Source organism: Ochotona princeps, chromosome 10 (genome assembly GCF_030435755.1).
Source record: "Ochotona princeps isolate mOchPri1 chromosome 10, mOchPri1.hap1, whole genome shotgun sequence".
NCBI classification, from domain to species: domain Eukaryota; kingdom Metazoa; phylum Chordata; class Mammalia; order Lagomorpha; family Ochotonidae; genus Ochotona; species Ochotona princeps.
The window spans coordinates 45,738,481-45,756,398 of NC_080841.1; the positions used below are offsets into that span (position 1 = coordinate 45,738,481).

The following is a 17,918-nucleotide window of genomic DNA, read 5'->3' on the forward strand; positions in this document are numbered from 1 at the left end:
GGTGTAGATGAGAATTGATCTGCTCTTGAGGAGAAATAAGATTTGAGGAGATGGACCAAGTAAAGAAGAATATTTCTGAAATGAGTAAAGGAACCCAGAAAGTTCTGCGCCCACTGCTGATACAGTAACTAAGTGTGCAGAGACGAGAAGTATGTTTGGGCAAGTACTGTGTAAAACCTGCATGGTGCTTTTCTATCAGTATAAATGGGACATGTCCTATTTAGATAGGTTAGAGTTGGGCCCGTGGTCACTTGGAGCTCTAAACCCATTCAATGGTGACAGGTAATCCTGCTTTTCCCCCTTGTTTGACTCATTCAAGGAACAGAAGGCGAAAGAAGAAGAAAAGGAAGAAAAAGAGGAGACCAAATCAGAACCTGAAAAGGCCGAGTACGTATTTCTGCAAACGTTGTTTGGCTGTCTCTTTCCCTGTACTCCATGTCCAGAAGCTGAGGTGGAGATTGTCATGCTGCAGTCTGTGACCTCGATGGAGAGGTGCTGGTGGCAAACACCTGTCTGTTTCAGGTGCCACAGCTGCCACTTCTGTTGTCACCTCCACATCTTAGCAGGATTTCATTTATGAGGTTGTCTGTCAAGCAGCAGTTTTCTGCACAGTGCTCTTCACAGTGTGACTAACTCCTGAAATTCTTTCTTAAACATCATACTTGCTTTTTTTGTTCTTTTAAAGAATGGAGGAAGCAAACATTCTAAATGCAGTTGTTCTGGCATAGATTCCTGTGATGTGATACCCCATAAAGCTTAATTCCAAAGCATGACAATCACCTGAAGGGTTTGTTAAAACACACCGATTCCTGGAACTCACCCCAGAGTGTCTGACTCAGTTGCTATGGTGAGAGGTCCAGGAAAGTTGAGCTTTATCAATTCTGCTGGTGCTCTGGAGCACAAATATAATTGTAGGAATGAAGAATTCAGATCTGAATATCAAGAAACTCAGTCATAACGATGGCTCTGGGTTAACCATTGAGACCTGTATAATTTTCCACATTTATATAACTTTACGTGTATATTTTGAAAAAAATTGAGACAGAAATAAACTTAGAACCTGTAGTGCTATTTTCACTTTGCATTTTATTTTTCTTTTTTCTATTTTCTTTGGCCTGTTTTCATTTCTAATTTCTTTGATATTAGCACAATTCATTGTCATAGTTCTTGCTTTGTTGAATCTTTGCAGACATGGTCGTGTGAGTGATTTGTAGGGTAGAAGAGCAGGCATTTTTTTTAAAAGATTTATTCATTTTATTACAGCCAGATATACAGAGAGGAGGAGAGACAGAGAGGAAGATCTTCTGTCCGATGATTCACTCCCCAAGTGAGCCTCAACGGGCCGGTGCTGTGCCGATCCGAAGCCGGGAACCTGGAACCTCTTCCGGGTCTCCCACGCGGGTGCAGGGTCCCAATGCATTGGGCCGTCCTTGACTGCTTTCCCAGGCCACAAGCAGGGAGCTGGATGGGAAGTAGAGCTGCCGGGTTTAGAACCGGTGCCCATATGGGATCCCGGGGCTTTCAAGGCGAGGACTTTAGCTGCTAGGCCACGCCGCCGGGCCCAGAGCAGGCATTTGTAACGGAACAACAGGAGTTTCAGTGTCACATCTTTAATGTTAAAAATAAATTTAGATATACCTCAATGTGTTAGAAATGAATATAAACATTTTTATATGTATGTATGGTACATATGACTTCATTTTCATAAAGCATTGATATAACAATATAGCACCTATGTTTAATTAATGACATGGTATATAGAGTTAATGGAGTTAACTAATGTTATTCATGTGTGAATGTATTAGTATATGGACACTCTATATATGTGAAAAGCCATGTACAGTCTTCTGAGTTTTAAATCTTAATGCCTAAAAATTTTAAAAATTAACCATTGAAATCAGAATATAAATGTTATGTTGGGAAATGATAACAAAGAAAGTCTTTGTTTTCTTTTCTAATGAGATATTATTGCTTGACTGGAAATAAATCTGTTACATGTAAAAATCTTTACAAGACCTAAGTTTCCTACTAGATTCGAAATTCACAGATTTGTCATCTACAGAGAGTCATGACAAACAGGAAATCCTACTCCTTATTCTAAAATTCAAAACATTACTATTAAAAAAGAAATTAATTTTTTTAAAAGTAACATTGCTTTCTAAAATGTTTTTCCACTTGCATCATTTCACCCAATGCCTGTTTAGTTCTTCAGTTTCCAAGTAGCATATATGTCATTCGCTTCTCTTCACAGGGGAGAAGATGGAGAAAAAGAAGAGAAAGCAAAGGAGGACAAGGGTAAACAGAAGTTGAGGCAGCTTCACACACATAGGTATGGAGAGCCAGAAGTCCCAGAGTCAGCATTCTGGAAGAAAATCACAGCATATCAACAGAAACTTCTGGTAAGATGTTGTTACTGATATACTATGAGACCCCAACAGTTCAGGCTCAGTGAATACGCTCGGACCATTACCTAGCAGAGAACCTATTAGGTCCGGTAAGTGCACTCATTCTCTGGTATTGGAAGGCATTGTTTCCAGGAGCCCCATGAACATCACAATCTGTGATTGCTCAAGTCAAGCTGAGTGATGTCATATTTATATATAACTCAAACACATCCTCCTGTTACTTTAAATCATCTCTACATTACTTAAAATACCTAGTGCTATAGAAACAGTTGCGGTGCAGTGTTTATGGAGAAATGCAGGGAAGGAAGTCTGTACATGTTCAGTAAACTGTCATTTAAAAGATGTATTTCTGATCCACAGTTGGTTGGACGTGGAAGGCCAAGTGTATGTTTTCTCTCTGCACATTAGCATTCATTTTAACCATGATTGTATTTGTTCCTTTTCTCTCCATTCTCAAACCCATGACCTCTACCTACATTGACACTGCCTAAAGTCCTTTAATTTAATAATTTCCAATATAGTGTTTCTAATGTTTGTTTACAAGACTTTGCAGGCATTTAAGCAAATCTGTTTTGACATTCTTGCTGTATTATGTTAAAGCAAATCAAGGCTCCCAGGAATTATATCTCAGTAATTTCCATAACTGGAAAACCAGTATTTCTATAACATTAACACTTTATTGAAAATTCAATCATTGACTCCTTGCCAACTTTCCATGAATGGTTATATTATTTATGTAGGGATATGTAAAAGAAAAGTGGATGAATTCAAGGGAAGAGTCAGTTTTTATGTAGTAACCATTTATTTTGCATAAAAATTTCCCCCAAATTAGTAAAACATGTACTTTCTATTTGGAAAATAAAAAGTAAGGAACTACAACTATTCTAATAATGACATTGGAATTTTTGAAACTTGCTATAGAAAGGCCTTTGGTAACTCTGTTATATATATATACCACATATTAATATATAAAAACCATATTCTAGCAATTTTAAAGAAAAAGAAGGAAAAGAAGGATAGGAGAAGAGTCTTTCTACAGATAAATAGTATCAGATCTATCTACACATTCAGGAACAGATCCCTCATGAGAGAAGCTGTTTTAAAGACAAAGTCCTGTTTATTGTTTTGCATCACTTGAGAGATCAAGATAGAGAATTAGAAATTCTGTTACTATAGAACTTAAGCTATCAACAAATGGATTGTGCCTGATAGTTGTGCATTCAATATATTTATCCAAAAACGTGTTCATATATACCTCCATAGGCATTACATGTTTTTGTAGTTTATATAAATATATATTCATCAGTACAGTTTCATTTATACTTTCTTAATCCATGTTGTAGTTTCCCCATTTTGTTTAGCATACACGGTGCACTAAACAGAAGCATTTTGTGTGTAACCCCAGGTAATTGTTAGTTTGATATGCTGTCATTGTTTCCATGGCTGCAGGGGTGGCTCTATTATAGATGGTTAGGAGTTGCATGAGCTCCACAACACCCTGCAATAGCCCTGGTGGATTCCTGAAGCATACGTTTAACTGCAAGCCAAGTAATTGAGGGTTTTTTTCCCCATCCCTGTCTTGGGATTCTTTTTAGTCTCTGCACTTCTCCATTTTCCTCTTTTCTCTGCAATCTGACCTCTTCGTTCAGTAGTTCACCTGCACATGGTAAATCATAGTCCTGTCAGGCCACCACATGTCTGTCCCTCATGTCCCTGTGAACTTCTGACTCAGATGACTGGGATTACCTCAGGGCGCTTCAGCCTCTGTGATCTAGTTCCACCTTTTGCAAAGAAACAATGTGGGTGAACTGGTATGGGTGAGCTGGCCTGTACTGTCCCAGTAATTTGAGGCAGTAAGATCAGAGTCCTGTGTGAGGGAAATGACGTCATCCGAGACGGAGCATGTACAGGAAGTAAGGTGAGGTGTTACCATTTTAATATGGGTTTATGATACTTAAGCCCCTTGCATATCTGTTGCTGAGTTAATATTATAATAAATACTCAATTTCTTCTATAGTCTCTTTTCCTAAATTAACTTCCAAGTTATTGTGCTTTTTTATTCTAGCTCAGTAATTGTACCAACTAGATCCTAAAATCCAGAAGTTGTCCTCTTTGATTCCTGTGCCCTTCTCCCACATGAAATACATCTCAACAATAGTTCTTAGCTCTTCCTTTTAGTGTTTACTGTCTCCACAGCTACCACCAGTCTACAATGTTACCTTCAACATCACCTCTTCCTACAGTCCCCGAAGAACTGTCTAACTGGCCCCTTTGCTTCCCATTCTTGCCCCTTATTTTATAGTTTTTATGTATCAGCTGTGATAATCTTTCTACAACACAATGAAATCTTCCAAATGGCTCCAGTCCCCCCTAGAATAATTAATAATTCTATTATGGAATATGTGTTATGTGAAATTATTATCAAAATAAGATTAGTAGCTATGGTTCCCTGTATGAACTCATTGGATCTGCACAGCAAACCTGTGAGATAGACTCTTGCTTTGCTCCACTTTACAGATGAGAAAAGTGATGCTGAAGTGGAGACCAAGTCATTTGTCCAATTTGCCCAACTGGAAAGTGGTGGGGACAGGGCCTCGTAATCAGGCAATGTGACCCAATGAGTCATTCACATTAAAAGACAATGTAGACTTTGGTCAGGAGCCCCCAAAGCCTTGCCCCCTACTTACCTGTCTCAGCTCGTCCCCTGCTGCACTCCTATCTCCTTCATGCTGCTCCTTGCATACACCAGCATCCTTTTAACCCAGGACCTCTGCCCTTGCTGCTCCTCTCTCCCATTTACTCTTCTCCCAACTGTTCCTTGACTTGCTTCCCTCCTGTATTCAGGCATTTGCTCAGATGTCACCTCCTGAGACAAATCTTCACAGACTGCTTATTGAACGTAGTATCCCCTTTACCTAAGCCTCTTAACCTGATGTAAATTTCGTTTGTAACAATTTAACAGTCCCTGAGGCCCAGCAGCATGGCCTAGCAGCTTAAGTCCTCGCCTTGAATGTGCCAGGATCCCCATATGGGTACCGGTTCTAATCCCGGCAGCTCCACTTCCCATCCAGCTCCCTGCTTGTGGACTGGGAAAGCAGTGGAGGATGGCCCAAAGCCTTGGGACCCTGCACCTACGTGGCAGACCCGGAAGAAGTTTCAGGTTCCCGGTTTCGGATTGGCGCAGCACTGGCCATCGCACTCACTTGGGGAGTGAATCACCGGATGGAAGATCTTCCTCTCTGTCTCTCCTCTCTGTAATAAAAATAAATAAATCTTTTAAAAAAACCAATTTAACAGTCCCTGGAACAATGCTCTATTTTGTTTTGTTTTGTTTTTAAATATGTGTATGCTTCTTAATCTTTGTCCCCTCTGTGATGTGAAAAATTTTCTCCTTCCCTGTTATTTCTCTAGCAGCCAGGAATGGTTCCCAAAATATAATAGGCTTTCAGTAACTAGTTGGGGTAAACAAATGGATGTTTTATTTAAACTGTCTGTAAATTTCATGGCGCTTGATTCAGTGACCTTTCCAAAATTTTTTCACCTTCAGAACTATTTTGCTCGCAACTTTTACAACATGAGAATGTTAGCCTTATTTGTCGCATTTGCCATCAATTTCATCTTGCTCTTTTATAAGGTATGTGCCTCTTAGTGTCCTAATAGCCAGTTTACAGCTATAAGTAGTCTGAAATTAATGTAAATTGCCTTCTAGTGAGCACCTCTAAATCTTATACCTGAAATCTAAAGACATCATTGTTATGTAGAAAAGCAAAATAGACTTGTTTCTGAGATAAATGCCCCAGCTAAAGACTGGTTGACTGACAGATGGTTTATTCAGTGTCTTTCATCAAATTTGGTCAAATATCTTACTTGTTCCTGCTGCTAGGAATGGCATGCTTGTATTCAGTGAAATCTTTTTGATAGTTTGAGAAGACAGCTTAGCCATCTAATTTTTATCTGCATGTGTTGGAATCCTCCTAACTGTTGGTTGGATTAGGATGCATTTTTAAACATGTATTCATTATTTGTTTTTAGTTTCTGGAAAGCAAAAGACTGTGTTGTTTGTGATGATTATCTAATTGCAAAGAACTCACTATACTTTAAATGATTTGCATCAGGTCTCCACTTCTTCTGTGGTTGAAGGAAAGGAGCTTCCGACTCGAAGTTCAAGTGAAAATGCCAAAGTTACTGCCAGCATGGACAGCAGCTCAGATAGGATCATCGCTGTTCACTATGTCCTGGAGGAGAGCAGTGGCTACATGGAGCCCACCTTGCGTATCTTAGCTATTCTCCACACTGTCATTTCTTTCTTCTGCATCATTGGCTACTATTGCTTGAAAGTAAGCTAGTAACACTTCGAGGATACCAATGTATGCGTGTGTGTGTGTGTGCATGTGTGTATATGTGTAGGGTCTTCAGTTTGAACTGCCAAGGATACCAATTCTGAAGTGGCAATTACATATACAAGGTTTATTTGACAATGTTCCAGGAACACACACAGCAGAAGAGGTAGTTACAGGCTTCCGTCTCTGAAGCTGAGATGTCCCTTGTAGGTTATTGTGGCCTACAGCAAGATATCCTGTCTTTTGTATGTTTACATTAGGATACCAGCTGCCCTAGAAAAGAGATGAGATTATAGTGTGCTTTGACATATTGCTAATTATGCACATGGTGGACAATCGTGCCTATATGGATAAAATAATCCCACCAACCCACTGTTTCATTGTGATGTGGGATATTGTTATATGTGTAGTATGTTAGAACTTAAAGAAATGCCTGTAAGTCTTTTTGATTGTTCTGTTATTAGGTAGTTATTGCCATCCTTGGTAGAAATGCCTCATGATTATCATGCTTCACCCAGAAGAGAATGTATCTTTATCCCTCAAGCTCTATCAAAGCAACAGTATACTTTGGTGAATAAAGCTCAAGATCCGCTCCCTGACTGCTCGGAGCTGCACCTGAGTTGTGCAAGCTCCTTTGTATTTCTCTATCAAAACACATTTTCAGTGTAATGCTGGTATGTTACTGTCTTCTGCCTCTGCTTGTGATGCTACAAGGAGACTGAACAATCTGGGTTCTGTATAGAAGTCTAGAATATAATTTTTTCTTCAGAAACTTTTTCTATTCTTTCCCCTCCTTTGCTTTTGTGAGAGTGAGGAATATCTTGCGTCTGTCTTACACCCGTGTCTGAGTAAAAACTGTTCATATGAATAGAAAATTAATGTGTTAGATGGTTTTGGCAACCTGGCCAAGATTTTTGCTGATGTTGAAATTAAAGTTCTCAAGAGCTAAGCAAGGGATTATCAATGAGATTTTTCAAATAAAACTGTAGATCTATTACTAGGAAGCAGTTTGGATTATTAAAGTTGTTAAATTGTGTTACATCTGTCCAGATTGGGATATGTATCTGTGAAAGAGACTGTCTTATCATATTTTCTGTTTGTAGGATTATTTCATTATAGTGTTGTCTGTGAACCATTATTTAAGAAACAGGCAAAATATAGTATCCTTATATTTTCTGTGTATTTTAAATAAATCTTTTAGTGTTTCTTTTCGTCTAAATACAACTAATTCATTTTCACTAAGTCTTATCTTTGAATGCATGGGAAATATTTCTTTGCAAAGGCTGTTTTTTCAAAGCTAGTAACCATAGGAGATACCAGCAATTCTAAGCTAATTTTGGTATGTTTATTTTGCACCTGTAGGTTCCCTTGGTAATTTTTAAGCGAGAAAAGGAAGTGGCACGAAAATTGGAATTTGATGGGCTTTATATCACAGAGCAGCCTTCAGAAGACGATATTAAAGGCCAGTGGGATAGACTCGTAATCAACACACAGTGAGTAAAGAGCTGTATGAGACATTTCTGTGCTCAGAAATTTGAAGACGTAAAAATACTTTACTGAAGTTTCTGCAGCTTTGTCAAAAGTCTAGCAGAGTGAATAATAGCTATATATTCAGAGCAAAAATTCAAAAGACCAAGCACTGTCAGTGTCATTGTGGCTGCCCTCAATTTTAATCAAAAATGGCCTGCTGGAACTTCACATCCCTTACCTAGTGCTCAGGGAACTGTATAGCAGGAGGCTTACAGCCTGCAGAGCCGGGTGAGCTCATCCTACAACTGAGGAAGCCAAAACTACTCATCAAGGAAAGAGCTGTAGCATTGAAGGAAGAAAAATATTAATTCCATACTTTTAATGTTTCTGAGTTAGAAAATTTCAGCAGGTACCATCAGGTTGTCTGGCATAAAACCAGCTAGATGTTAAGATATACATTGTAGGGTAGAGAAACACTTTTTCAGTCGAGTAATTATTTAGCCTTGTGAGGAAAAGATTTACATTATTAGCTGCTATTCCAAATTTAAATCCTTCGCAAAAGTATACTTTTTAACAATAATAAGAATTACTGGTAGAATGCATATTTTTTAATGATTTATTTATTTATTTATTTGAAAGGGAGGAGGAAAAGTGAGAGTGAGGGAGTGAGACTAATTTCCATTTACTGCTTTACTCCTCAAATGCCTACAACAGCCGTACTCGACCTGGCTAAAGCCGAGAGCTCCATCTGAGTCTCCCATGTGGGAGTTCACTGTAAATGTTAAAGGATTTAACAGTTATACTCATGATACTGAATGTAATAAGGTCAGTCCCTTGAAGTAACCTCTATATCATAGGCAAGGTGCCAAAATGATGGTTTTGTGCCATGCTCAAAGTTTCTTGCAGATGGGAATGAGACTTTTCTTTCCTTCACAGGAAAATGATGGGTTTCCAGATATTTTAATTTTTTGAAGTAGTAGACAGACCTGCATATTAGTGCATTACAAACATAAAAAGTAGCAACACGGGCCAGGCATGGTAGCCTAGTGGCTAAAGTCCTCGCCTTGCTTGTGCTGGGATCCCATATGGGGGCCAGTTTGTGTCCTGGGTGCTCCACTTTCCTTCCAGCTTCCTGCTTGTGGCCTGGGAAAGCAGTGGAGGACAGTCCAAAGCCTTGGGACCCTGTATCTACATGGGAGACCCAGGGGAGGCTCCTGTCTTCTGGCTTTGGATCAGCTCAGCTCTGGCCATTACAGCCACTTGGGGAGTGAACCAGCAGATGGAAGATCTTTCTCTCTGTGTCTCCTTGTCTCTGCAAATCTGACTTTCCAATAAAAATAAATGAATATTAAAAAAAATAACACTACTTTAAATAATTGTGCTTTCATTATTATCATATAAATCCCTAATCTTTTCTTTGACATGTTTACATGTGAATATGCCTATGTATTGAAATTTGAAACGTTCATAACTCTATGAAATGGAAAAATTATGGAAAGTTAATTCATTATTATATGTTTGGTAACATGTATGTATATATATTATTTTAATTATTCTTTATTTCCCTTTGGGATGTGATTGTATCATTTTGAAGAATAATGTTTTATATCTACACTTCTATTATCTTTTAGGTCATTCCCCAACAATTATTGGGACAAATTTGTTAAAAGAAAGGTAATACTTCTTGGATGGAATAGATTCTTCATTTTTTTTTCTAAGATGCAATTCAGATATGAATTTGCTTTGGTCATAAAATGAGGTTTTGAGATGTGTTTGTGTAATGTCACTGCAAAAGGACAACAGAGTTTAATAGAATTTCAGGACAAACACATTGAAAAATTCACCACATGCAGAAACACTGAAGTTGAGAGTGTATATCTTTATATCTTTATAACTGTATCTTTATAATAAAGATATAACTATAGAATAAATATATGTTATAAAATGTATGTTATATAATTTATATAATAAAGATATATATAGTTGAAAACATTAATTTTATGTGTTTTTAAAATCAGTGAATCTATTTGAGAGTCATAGAAAGTTGTCATTCACTGTTTACTCCCCAGATGCCAGCAACAACTGAGGCTCAACTCAGTTACCAGTTTGAATTAAGGTATCCTGCAAGGTGGCAGGGAACCCGTTCCTCATGCTGTCTGCTGGCTGTGAACATCTGTTTTTGTGTAAAGCTGGAATCAGGAGCCAGAGCCAGGATAGAACCCAGGCACTCACACATGGGATGCACGTGTTGGGTCACTAGGCCAAATGGCCTCTCCCAAAGGAGGAAATAGAGAAAAGGCAGTGGCATTTCAACCTATGCTGGCGTTCCTGTTTAGGTTACCAAAGTAGCTTCCTGGGGAGTCTTGGTGAAAACACAGTCTTTTGACAGCCCATAAAGAAATAAGCTTTTTCTACCATGAGAAAAATGCATAGTTAATTATTTTAATTGATCTAAATAGTAAAATCTTCCATTACACTCTTATGTTTTAACTGACTTCATTGCATGCATTCAAGAAAAGCCTATTTCTCTTTCTGCTGTTTGTTTTTTCTCTTACATATTTATTTTTTTCCAATCTAAACTTTCTTCTCCATTCTCTTTTTTTCTGCCCCATCTGTCCTCTTGCCTCATCCCTTGCTTTCTTGCTCTCTTTCCTTTTAATTCTCATCCTGTTTTTCTTTTGTTACCTTTCCTGGTCCTTCTTCCTTATTTGGCATGTTACTCTCAGGGTTCCTGAAGTTTATCATGAGAGGAGCCATCTCAGTTAGACATACTGAGCTGCAGGCTGCACTTTGGGCCACTTGTAACCTGAAAAGTAGAAGGTCTAAAACCTGAAAAGTAGAAAGGTCAGGGAAATATGACACCAGGAAAGAAGGGAAATGTCACATAAGAGGCTGCTAAGAAATAATTCCAATGATGGACATGCCAACTAAAATGAGGGCATTGAGACAGGGATGAATGCTGACAAGTTGGCAAGACCCGGTGTTGATTGAAGTTCTGTGCTCAGAATTAAGAGATCTGAAGTAAAAAGATGGAGGACTGTGGCTACAGAGTTATATGGTTGAAATCAAGACTATGGAAGAAATGTCATTCCTGTGATATCTTGCCTTGTGACAGAAGATACTTGGCTGGGAAGATAGGCATTGTTGAATATTTCCTGACCTCTTGCTAGTTTTAGAAATCTTGGACAGATTACCTTGGATTTTCTAAGACAGTTTCTTTATGGAAGCAGTTAATATGAATTGTGCATAATTTATGATAGCCACATAAAGTAAAACATAGTTCCTGGCACAACAACTGATTTCCATAGTCACTTTCTATTTCTTCCAACGTATTCTTGTGCCTTAGTTTGTATGTTTCTTCTGCTTTTGTCTTCTGAATGAGAAAACTTGTTGTTTAGTTATTATTTAAAATACCAAGGTGGGCATTGCACTCAGTGGTAAATACATCATTTAGGAAACCTACATCCCATATGGGAGAACCTGAATTAAGATTCTGATGCCACTCTCAATTCCAACTTTGTTCTGATGTACACACTGTACACACTGAAAGCTAGTAGGTGAAGACCCCAGTACCTGTGTTCCTGCCACCTGGAGACAGTCATGGACTGAATTCAAGACTCCTCGCTTAATTCTGGTCCTGATTTCTATATTCTCCCTGTCTTTCTAACCTTCAAATAAGATGGATCTGAAGCAATGTGGTAGCAGAAGATGAACTGTAAGTTAGATTTGTGAGAGACCTTTATGTAGATATATAGTAAATGTAAAAATAATTGGAGATCTGCTTATAATAGCTAGAAACGTATCACTACAGAAGTTATGTCACTTTGTGGTTGAAGACAACAAAATTCTCTTCCCCTGACTTCCAGGTTATGGATAAATATGGAGAATTCTATGGCCGTGATAGAATCAGTGAGTTGCTTGGTATGGACAAAGCAGCACTGGATTTCAGTGATGCCAGAGAAAAGAAGAAACCAAAGAAAGACAGTTCTTTATCAGCTGTGTGAGTATTACATGTGCTCAGTGCTACAAATTTGACTTGGAAGGAGAAAGAGCTATGAATTTCTGAACTTTCTAGTGCAGCAATGTTCTTTCCTTCAGAATTTGAGGAATAAGAAGATGAGGAAAATAGAAAATATATATAGAAGACATGGAAGGCTTATTTCCACTCTGGTGTGGGAGATGTGGAGTGGCTGTTTTATTTTCTCTACTCCTGCTTGAAGATGCCATTTTGTTACTTACAAAGAACAAGAGAAAAGAAAGAATATTATCATTCTTTAATTTAATTTGCCTTTTCTGTCCTTAAGTGTTTTCTTAGGTCAAAGTAAAGCACATGCAAAAATCACAATTTAACTATTTTCCGAAACTCCTTATTTGAAAAGATGTTAATTTTCTTAAGCTTTATAAAAGGAAACTATGTAGTACTCTTACGAATGTTCAAAGTTGGTATCCAGTTAACGTAACTACTATGTTGTTTTAAGTAGTAGAACTTTAGTAGCCAGAAATATTTGACAGTCACATTATTTCTTGGAAAATTTAATTTAAAGATAAATACTGTTCGTAGTACTTAGAAGGAATAGTGTTGCTAGAACTAGAATGAAATAAATAATTTAGTTAGATTGAATTGACCTGTGATCAAATCTAACAAGTAGCTGCATGCATTTCTGGAGTAGAGCTAAAGCACCTGTGCTTTGGAAAAATGTAGTTTCTTGTTGTCCCCACTCAGTGGTCTGGGAAGAAAGTTATAGTTACTTTCCCATAAAAACATGTCAGTCTTTTCTTCTTTGTGTATTTATGGTCTCAGTCAATTAAGAATGCTAATATTACTTTGAAAATGCACATATTTGTGATTGTGTAGTACAGTGCTATTTTATCCTAGGTAAATATGTTGGCCAAACGCCAAGGGTATCTTTATTCATGTATCTCGTTGGTTATGACCTTTTTTCTGTTGAATGCCCATTGCAGGAAGAGTGCATAAAGAAACTGTTTATCCATATAATATGTGATTTTTAAAACTCTTTGTACAAATTGTTATTCTCAGTTCCTTTTCCACAAGCATTTTGAGTACATTCACGTTACTTCAGGTTCTTCAGTATCAACTACCTGCAAAGGTCATACTGCCTGCCTGAAAGGCTGACGAAAGCATCGCCACTTCTAGCTCACAAGTCACGTTCCGCATAGTCTGCAAAAATGAGGAGCAATAAGTTTCATTTTAGTATGAAAATAAAATCAATTCAACACATATTGATTAAGATACATTTTATAATTTATGAAAGATAGTGTACTTGCCACAAAACAGTTACAGGCTGGTAGGAGATAGTGTGAACGGATTACACTCTCTTACCGTTTCAACTACAAGCCCATCTGGGAAATGGTGGTGAAGAGATGTGTCTACGAAATGTCATGAGAACCAAAGGGAAAGATTAAATTCTAGCCTAGATCTAAAAGAGAATAGAGATGAGTTTTCTGAAAGCAAGGGGAAGCAAAAAATGAGAAAGCACTTTTGTTTCTGAAATGAATGTAACTACAAAATCAATATAGACAGGTATGCAAGTCTTCATTATTATTTAAGCCGGAGAATTATTCTTTTGGAAGGCAGTTATAAACGTATCATCATGAAAGTTAGCAAAGTTTGATGCAAATATACTGATTAATTTAGGACAGTTTTCAGAAATAAATGCGATACACATAGTGATTTTAGCTTCTACATAACGTAGGAAGGGAAAAATGAAAGTGAAAGGACTTAGATGACAAATGACAAAAGTGACTGTGTTTTACAAAATCCCTCTAAAGAAGCATCCCAAAACTCTGGAAAATATTGTCAGAGCAAGCTGTCAATTTTCTCCTCTGGCACTTGCTGTAAAGCCAATGCACATGCACAAGAAGTCGGTAATCCCAGATTGCAGGACTCTGGGTCTGGCCAGCTCGGTGAAGAAAGGGCTGGTGCAAGAGGCTCATTCTAGAAGCCAGCAATCTGGGGGAGGGAAACCTGCTTCAAAATGCTTTTCCTATTTTGTTAATAAACAAGAACATTTGAAAAAATGGCTGAGAGTTGGATTGAGGCTAGGGAAGATAATGAGTTTAGTTGATTTTCAGTATCAGCGTGACTCTTCAAAGAGAGTGATCATTCTTCCTGGTTGTCCTTCTACTCTAGACATTTACCTGGAATCAGTACCTGGTATTATTAAATAATATTCATCCATAAAATTAAATAAAAATTCTGATTATTCACAAAGTCAGCAGTTAGCTTCTATCAATCAGAATCTGTAAAGGGAAAAGAATAGGTATTCTCTTAAAGTTACAGATCTAGTCTCCTGGGACGCTCTCCAGTCTTATTCCATAGGAAATTTCTGCCAGCAGGCTGTGTCTAATGTATGAATCTTTGATGTTTGTATGTCTACAAGTTCTTCTTTTGTTTTTCCAGATTGAACTCTATTGATGTGAAATATCAGATATGGAAACTAGGAGTTGTTTTCACTGACAATGTAAGTCTACTTTATTAACAAAAAAGAAAATGCACTTGACTTAGACGAATCTATCGGTAGACAGATTGTTAAGAAGAAGGCTACTTACACACCAGTTCATTTAAAACACAGCTTATTTGAGATAGGCCGTGGAGGGATAAGATTAAGCAGGCGATTCCTCATTTCATTTCTTTCAAAAGCTGAAAGATTAAATAAAAATGTTTACACAAGGACAAGAAACTGAGATGCAAAATGATGTGTAGTAAGCCTATTTTAAAGATATCTACTGGACATAATTCTGAGCCATTAGGAGGGCTTTTTAAGATAGAGCTCTGGGCTCAAAGCCGGGTGAGGCAGGTGGGAGACCAAGAGAGTGGAAGTTGGGTAGGGTCAGAGGCCATTAAATAGAACGGGACTCAAGTTCACTGTAAATTCAGTGTGAAACCTAAAGAGTGAAATCCTGAGAGAGCTGGCAGTTTTAATTAATATGAGAAGTCTTCAAAAAGTTTGTGAAAATGCATATTATAGAAAGTACGCATGGATTTCAAATATTTTGTGTGGAAATAATCTTATATTTTAGTTCTATTTTCCATAAACTTTTTGAAGCACCATGGCATATGGATATATACTTGGAATCTTTGTTTATTTTGTAGAGAACATTTGGTTAAAAAAAACTAATCGAGAAAAAGAAAACAATTTTCTGTTGTTTTTTTGAGAAAAATATCTTTAAACGTTATTTTGAATTTCTTAAACCTCTATGAACTTTGAAGTGTGTTTCTACAGTTAATTTTCCATCTGACAGTGGAAACAGTTCGATGAACACAAAGGAAACAACTTCAGCAGTGGCTCCTGTTGCTTGTTCCCTTTCTAGTAACCAATCCTTGTTGGCTCTTCCTGCTAAGGACAGCTGTGTATGCCACCTTCCTTACATGGTCCACTCATGCCCAGCTCAGCCTTCCATTATATTCACCTGGCTATGCACTTTTCCTATCTTGTGGAGAGTTTGGGCAGAGATACAATCTCAAGTAAATCTGAAGAGACAGCTTCAAACATCTTTCCTGTACCGTAAGAGGCTTTCATCCACCTGCAGTTTAGTGGCTTCTGTTTGGCCAATCGTCTCTCAACAAGTATTCAGAAAATTCTAAACCAGATAAAATATAGGCTTCCTGTTAGAGTTGAAGATGTATATGACCAAAACCAAATAATTTTAGTGTAACTGTACCCCATGCAGTAGCTGAGACATTTTAATGCTACAGATTAGTGTGTGTGTGTGTGTGTGTGTGTGTGTACGTGCGCGCACACATGCACATCTTGCCTAGGTAAAGCCTGTGTGTGGAATCCATCAGTTCACTCTTGCCGCAGCTGTTACTTACATACTTGATCATATTAGGCTCGTGAACATGTCCCTTTTCTTTAGCTTTTATGTTTCTTAACACCTTGCTCAATGCCATGATCTTAATGTTCCATGGCAAATTTATATACTTCTCCTTCACTAGTCCCCACTGAATCCCATCTCATGTCCAAGAGAGAGGGAACGTTGATTTGTTCTTTGACTGTAAAATCAGGGTTCTCAATCCAGCCATTTCCTCCCCAGGAAACCTTTGTCAGTATCTAATGAGTTCTTTTGTTATGGGCAGCACAAGGCAGTGCTGTTTGTAGCTGACAGATGCTGCTGAACACCCTACTGTGTGCAGCATGCCACCTCAAGAAAGAACTGTCAGGTCTACAGTATCAGTAGTTCCAAGGTTGAGAAATTCTTTCAAGTTGAAGTCAGTAATTTTTCTCTATGAAAGAGAAATATGATTTTCCCCCAAAGCATATTTCAGTTTTTGGGTTGGGAACTAGGTCATGTACGTAAGTAGAGTCACTCAGTTGCTAGTTCTTGAACACCTTTACTGCCCTTCTCACTCTTCACAGTCCGGCAACACTCAGCTAGATGTGATGCCGTGTCTGGTTCTGTTCATCTGGGCCGTTTTCTCTGTGTTTTTATCATCTGTCTTCTGTTCCTTCATACTGATGGAACATATCCCTGCGGAAGACTTGATTATATGCAAAAACCTGCTTTTTATAAAGTTTTTTGTTACCCTGATCTATGTTGTACATGCATCTGCCTTGGATCATCTAGCACTGTAGTTGTGAAGTCACATTAAATCTTTAAGAACAAATTAAACAGGTGTGTTTGAAGGACAGGTGGATACACATCCCAATTAGATGTATACATTTATGGTCTAAGGTGATGAGATAGATGGAGAAGTTGTGATAGAGTTGAGCCAGAGTAATTTTTATTATAGTCATGTGTTCCAATATCTAATGTGCTTTTCAAACCTGGTTTTGTCTCCATAGTCCTTCCTCTACCTTGCCTGGTATATGACCATGTCCATTCTTGGACATTATAACAACTTTTTTTTTGCTGCTCATCTTCTTGACATTGCTATGGGATTCAAAACATTGAGAACCATCTTGTCATCAGTAACTCACAATGGCAAACAGGTAAACATTTATCTTTTTCCCCCAGAATGGAAACTATTAAGAACAAATACAGCCAACATAAATAAAATCAACACTCAAACATCAATGTACAGTTTTCAAGATTCTATTTGAAAGAGAAGTCCACACCTCATTTCTTCTAAGCCGGAGATGAGTAGTTTTAGTGTAACCTGAAGTTCAAGCCTTGGATTAGCGAAAAAAAACTAAGTGACCTTGCATAAATTCATTAAGGTTTCTAAATCTCAATTTCTGTAATTCTTGAAATGAAAAGATAAGAAAAGTAATTATTGTATTTTTATGAAAAAATAGTAACCCCTGGCAAAAGTTAGATACTCAGGAAACCAGTCATCATATCATTCCTGGACTGGTGCTTTCTTCATTTGGTATAACGTGAAGCCAAAATAAGTTGTAGCAGCCTGAATCAGTGTTATACAAGTATTGCTAGTAAACTGTAATATGCTATAATCCATTAATCTAATTTTAAGTATTAAATATGTTTATTTTTAAAGGCAGACTTACACAGACAGGAAGAATCAGAGAACAAAGAGGGAGGAAGAATAAGAGACTCTTTCATGCAATTGTTCATTCCCCAAGTGGACAGCAGTCATAGCTGGGTCAGTCTAAAGCCAGGAGCCAAAAGCATCTTCCAGATCTCCCACATGGGAACAGGAACCCAAGCACTTGGGTCATACCCTGCTGCTTCCCCTAGTGTGTTAGCGGGGAGTTGGGTCAGAAGAGGAGCAGCTAGGAATCAA

The 17,918-nt window shown here is 37.8% G+C and overlaps 1 protein-coding gene across 1 annotated transcript in view; it reads left to right on the forward strand.

Annotated features, from left to right (window-relative positions):
• RYR2 (ryanodine receptor 2) overlaps positions 1-17,918 on the forward strand; it is a 663,784-nt gene that overhangs the window by 625,194 nt on the left and 20,672 nt on the right. The window contains exons 91-99 of the mRNA XM_058669392.1: positions 320-387; positions 2,252-2,399; positions 5,953-6,039; positions 6,521-6,742; positions 8,108-8,238; positions 9,847-9,889; positions 12,082-12,215; positions 14,637-14,697; positions 17,020-17,166. Of these exons, the coding sequence (XP_058525375.1) occupies positions 320-387; positions 2,252-2,399; positions 5,953-6,039; positions 6,521-6,742; positions 8,108-8,238; positions 9,847-9,889; positions 12,082-12,215; positions 14,637-14,697; positions 17,020-17,166 (1,041 nt within the window). The remainder of the gene's footprint in view (positions 1-319; positions 388-2,251; positions 2,400-5,952; positions 6,040-6,520; positions 6,743-8,107; positions 8,239-9,846; positions 9,890-12,081; positions 12,216-14,636; positions 14,698-17,019; positions 17,167-17,918) is intronic.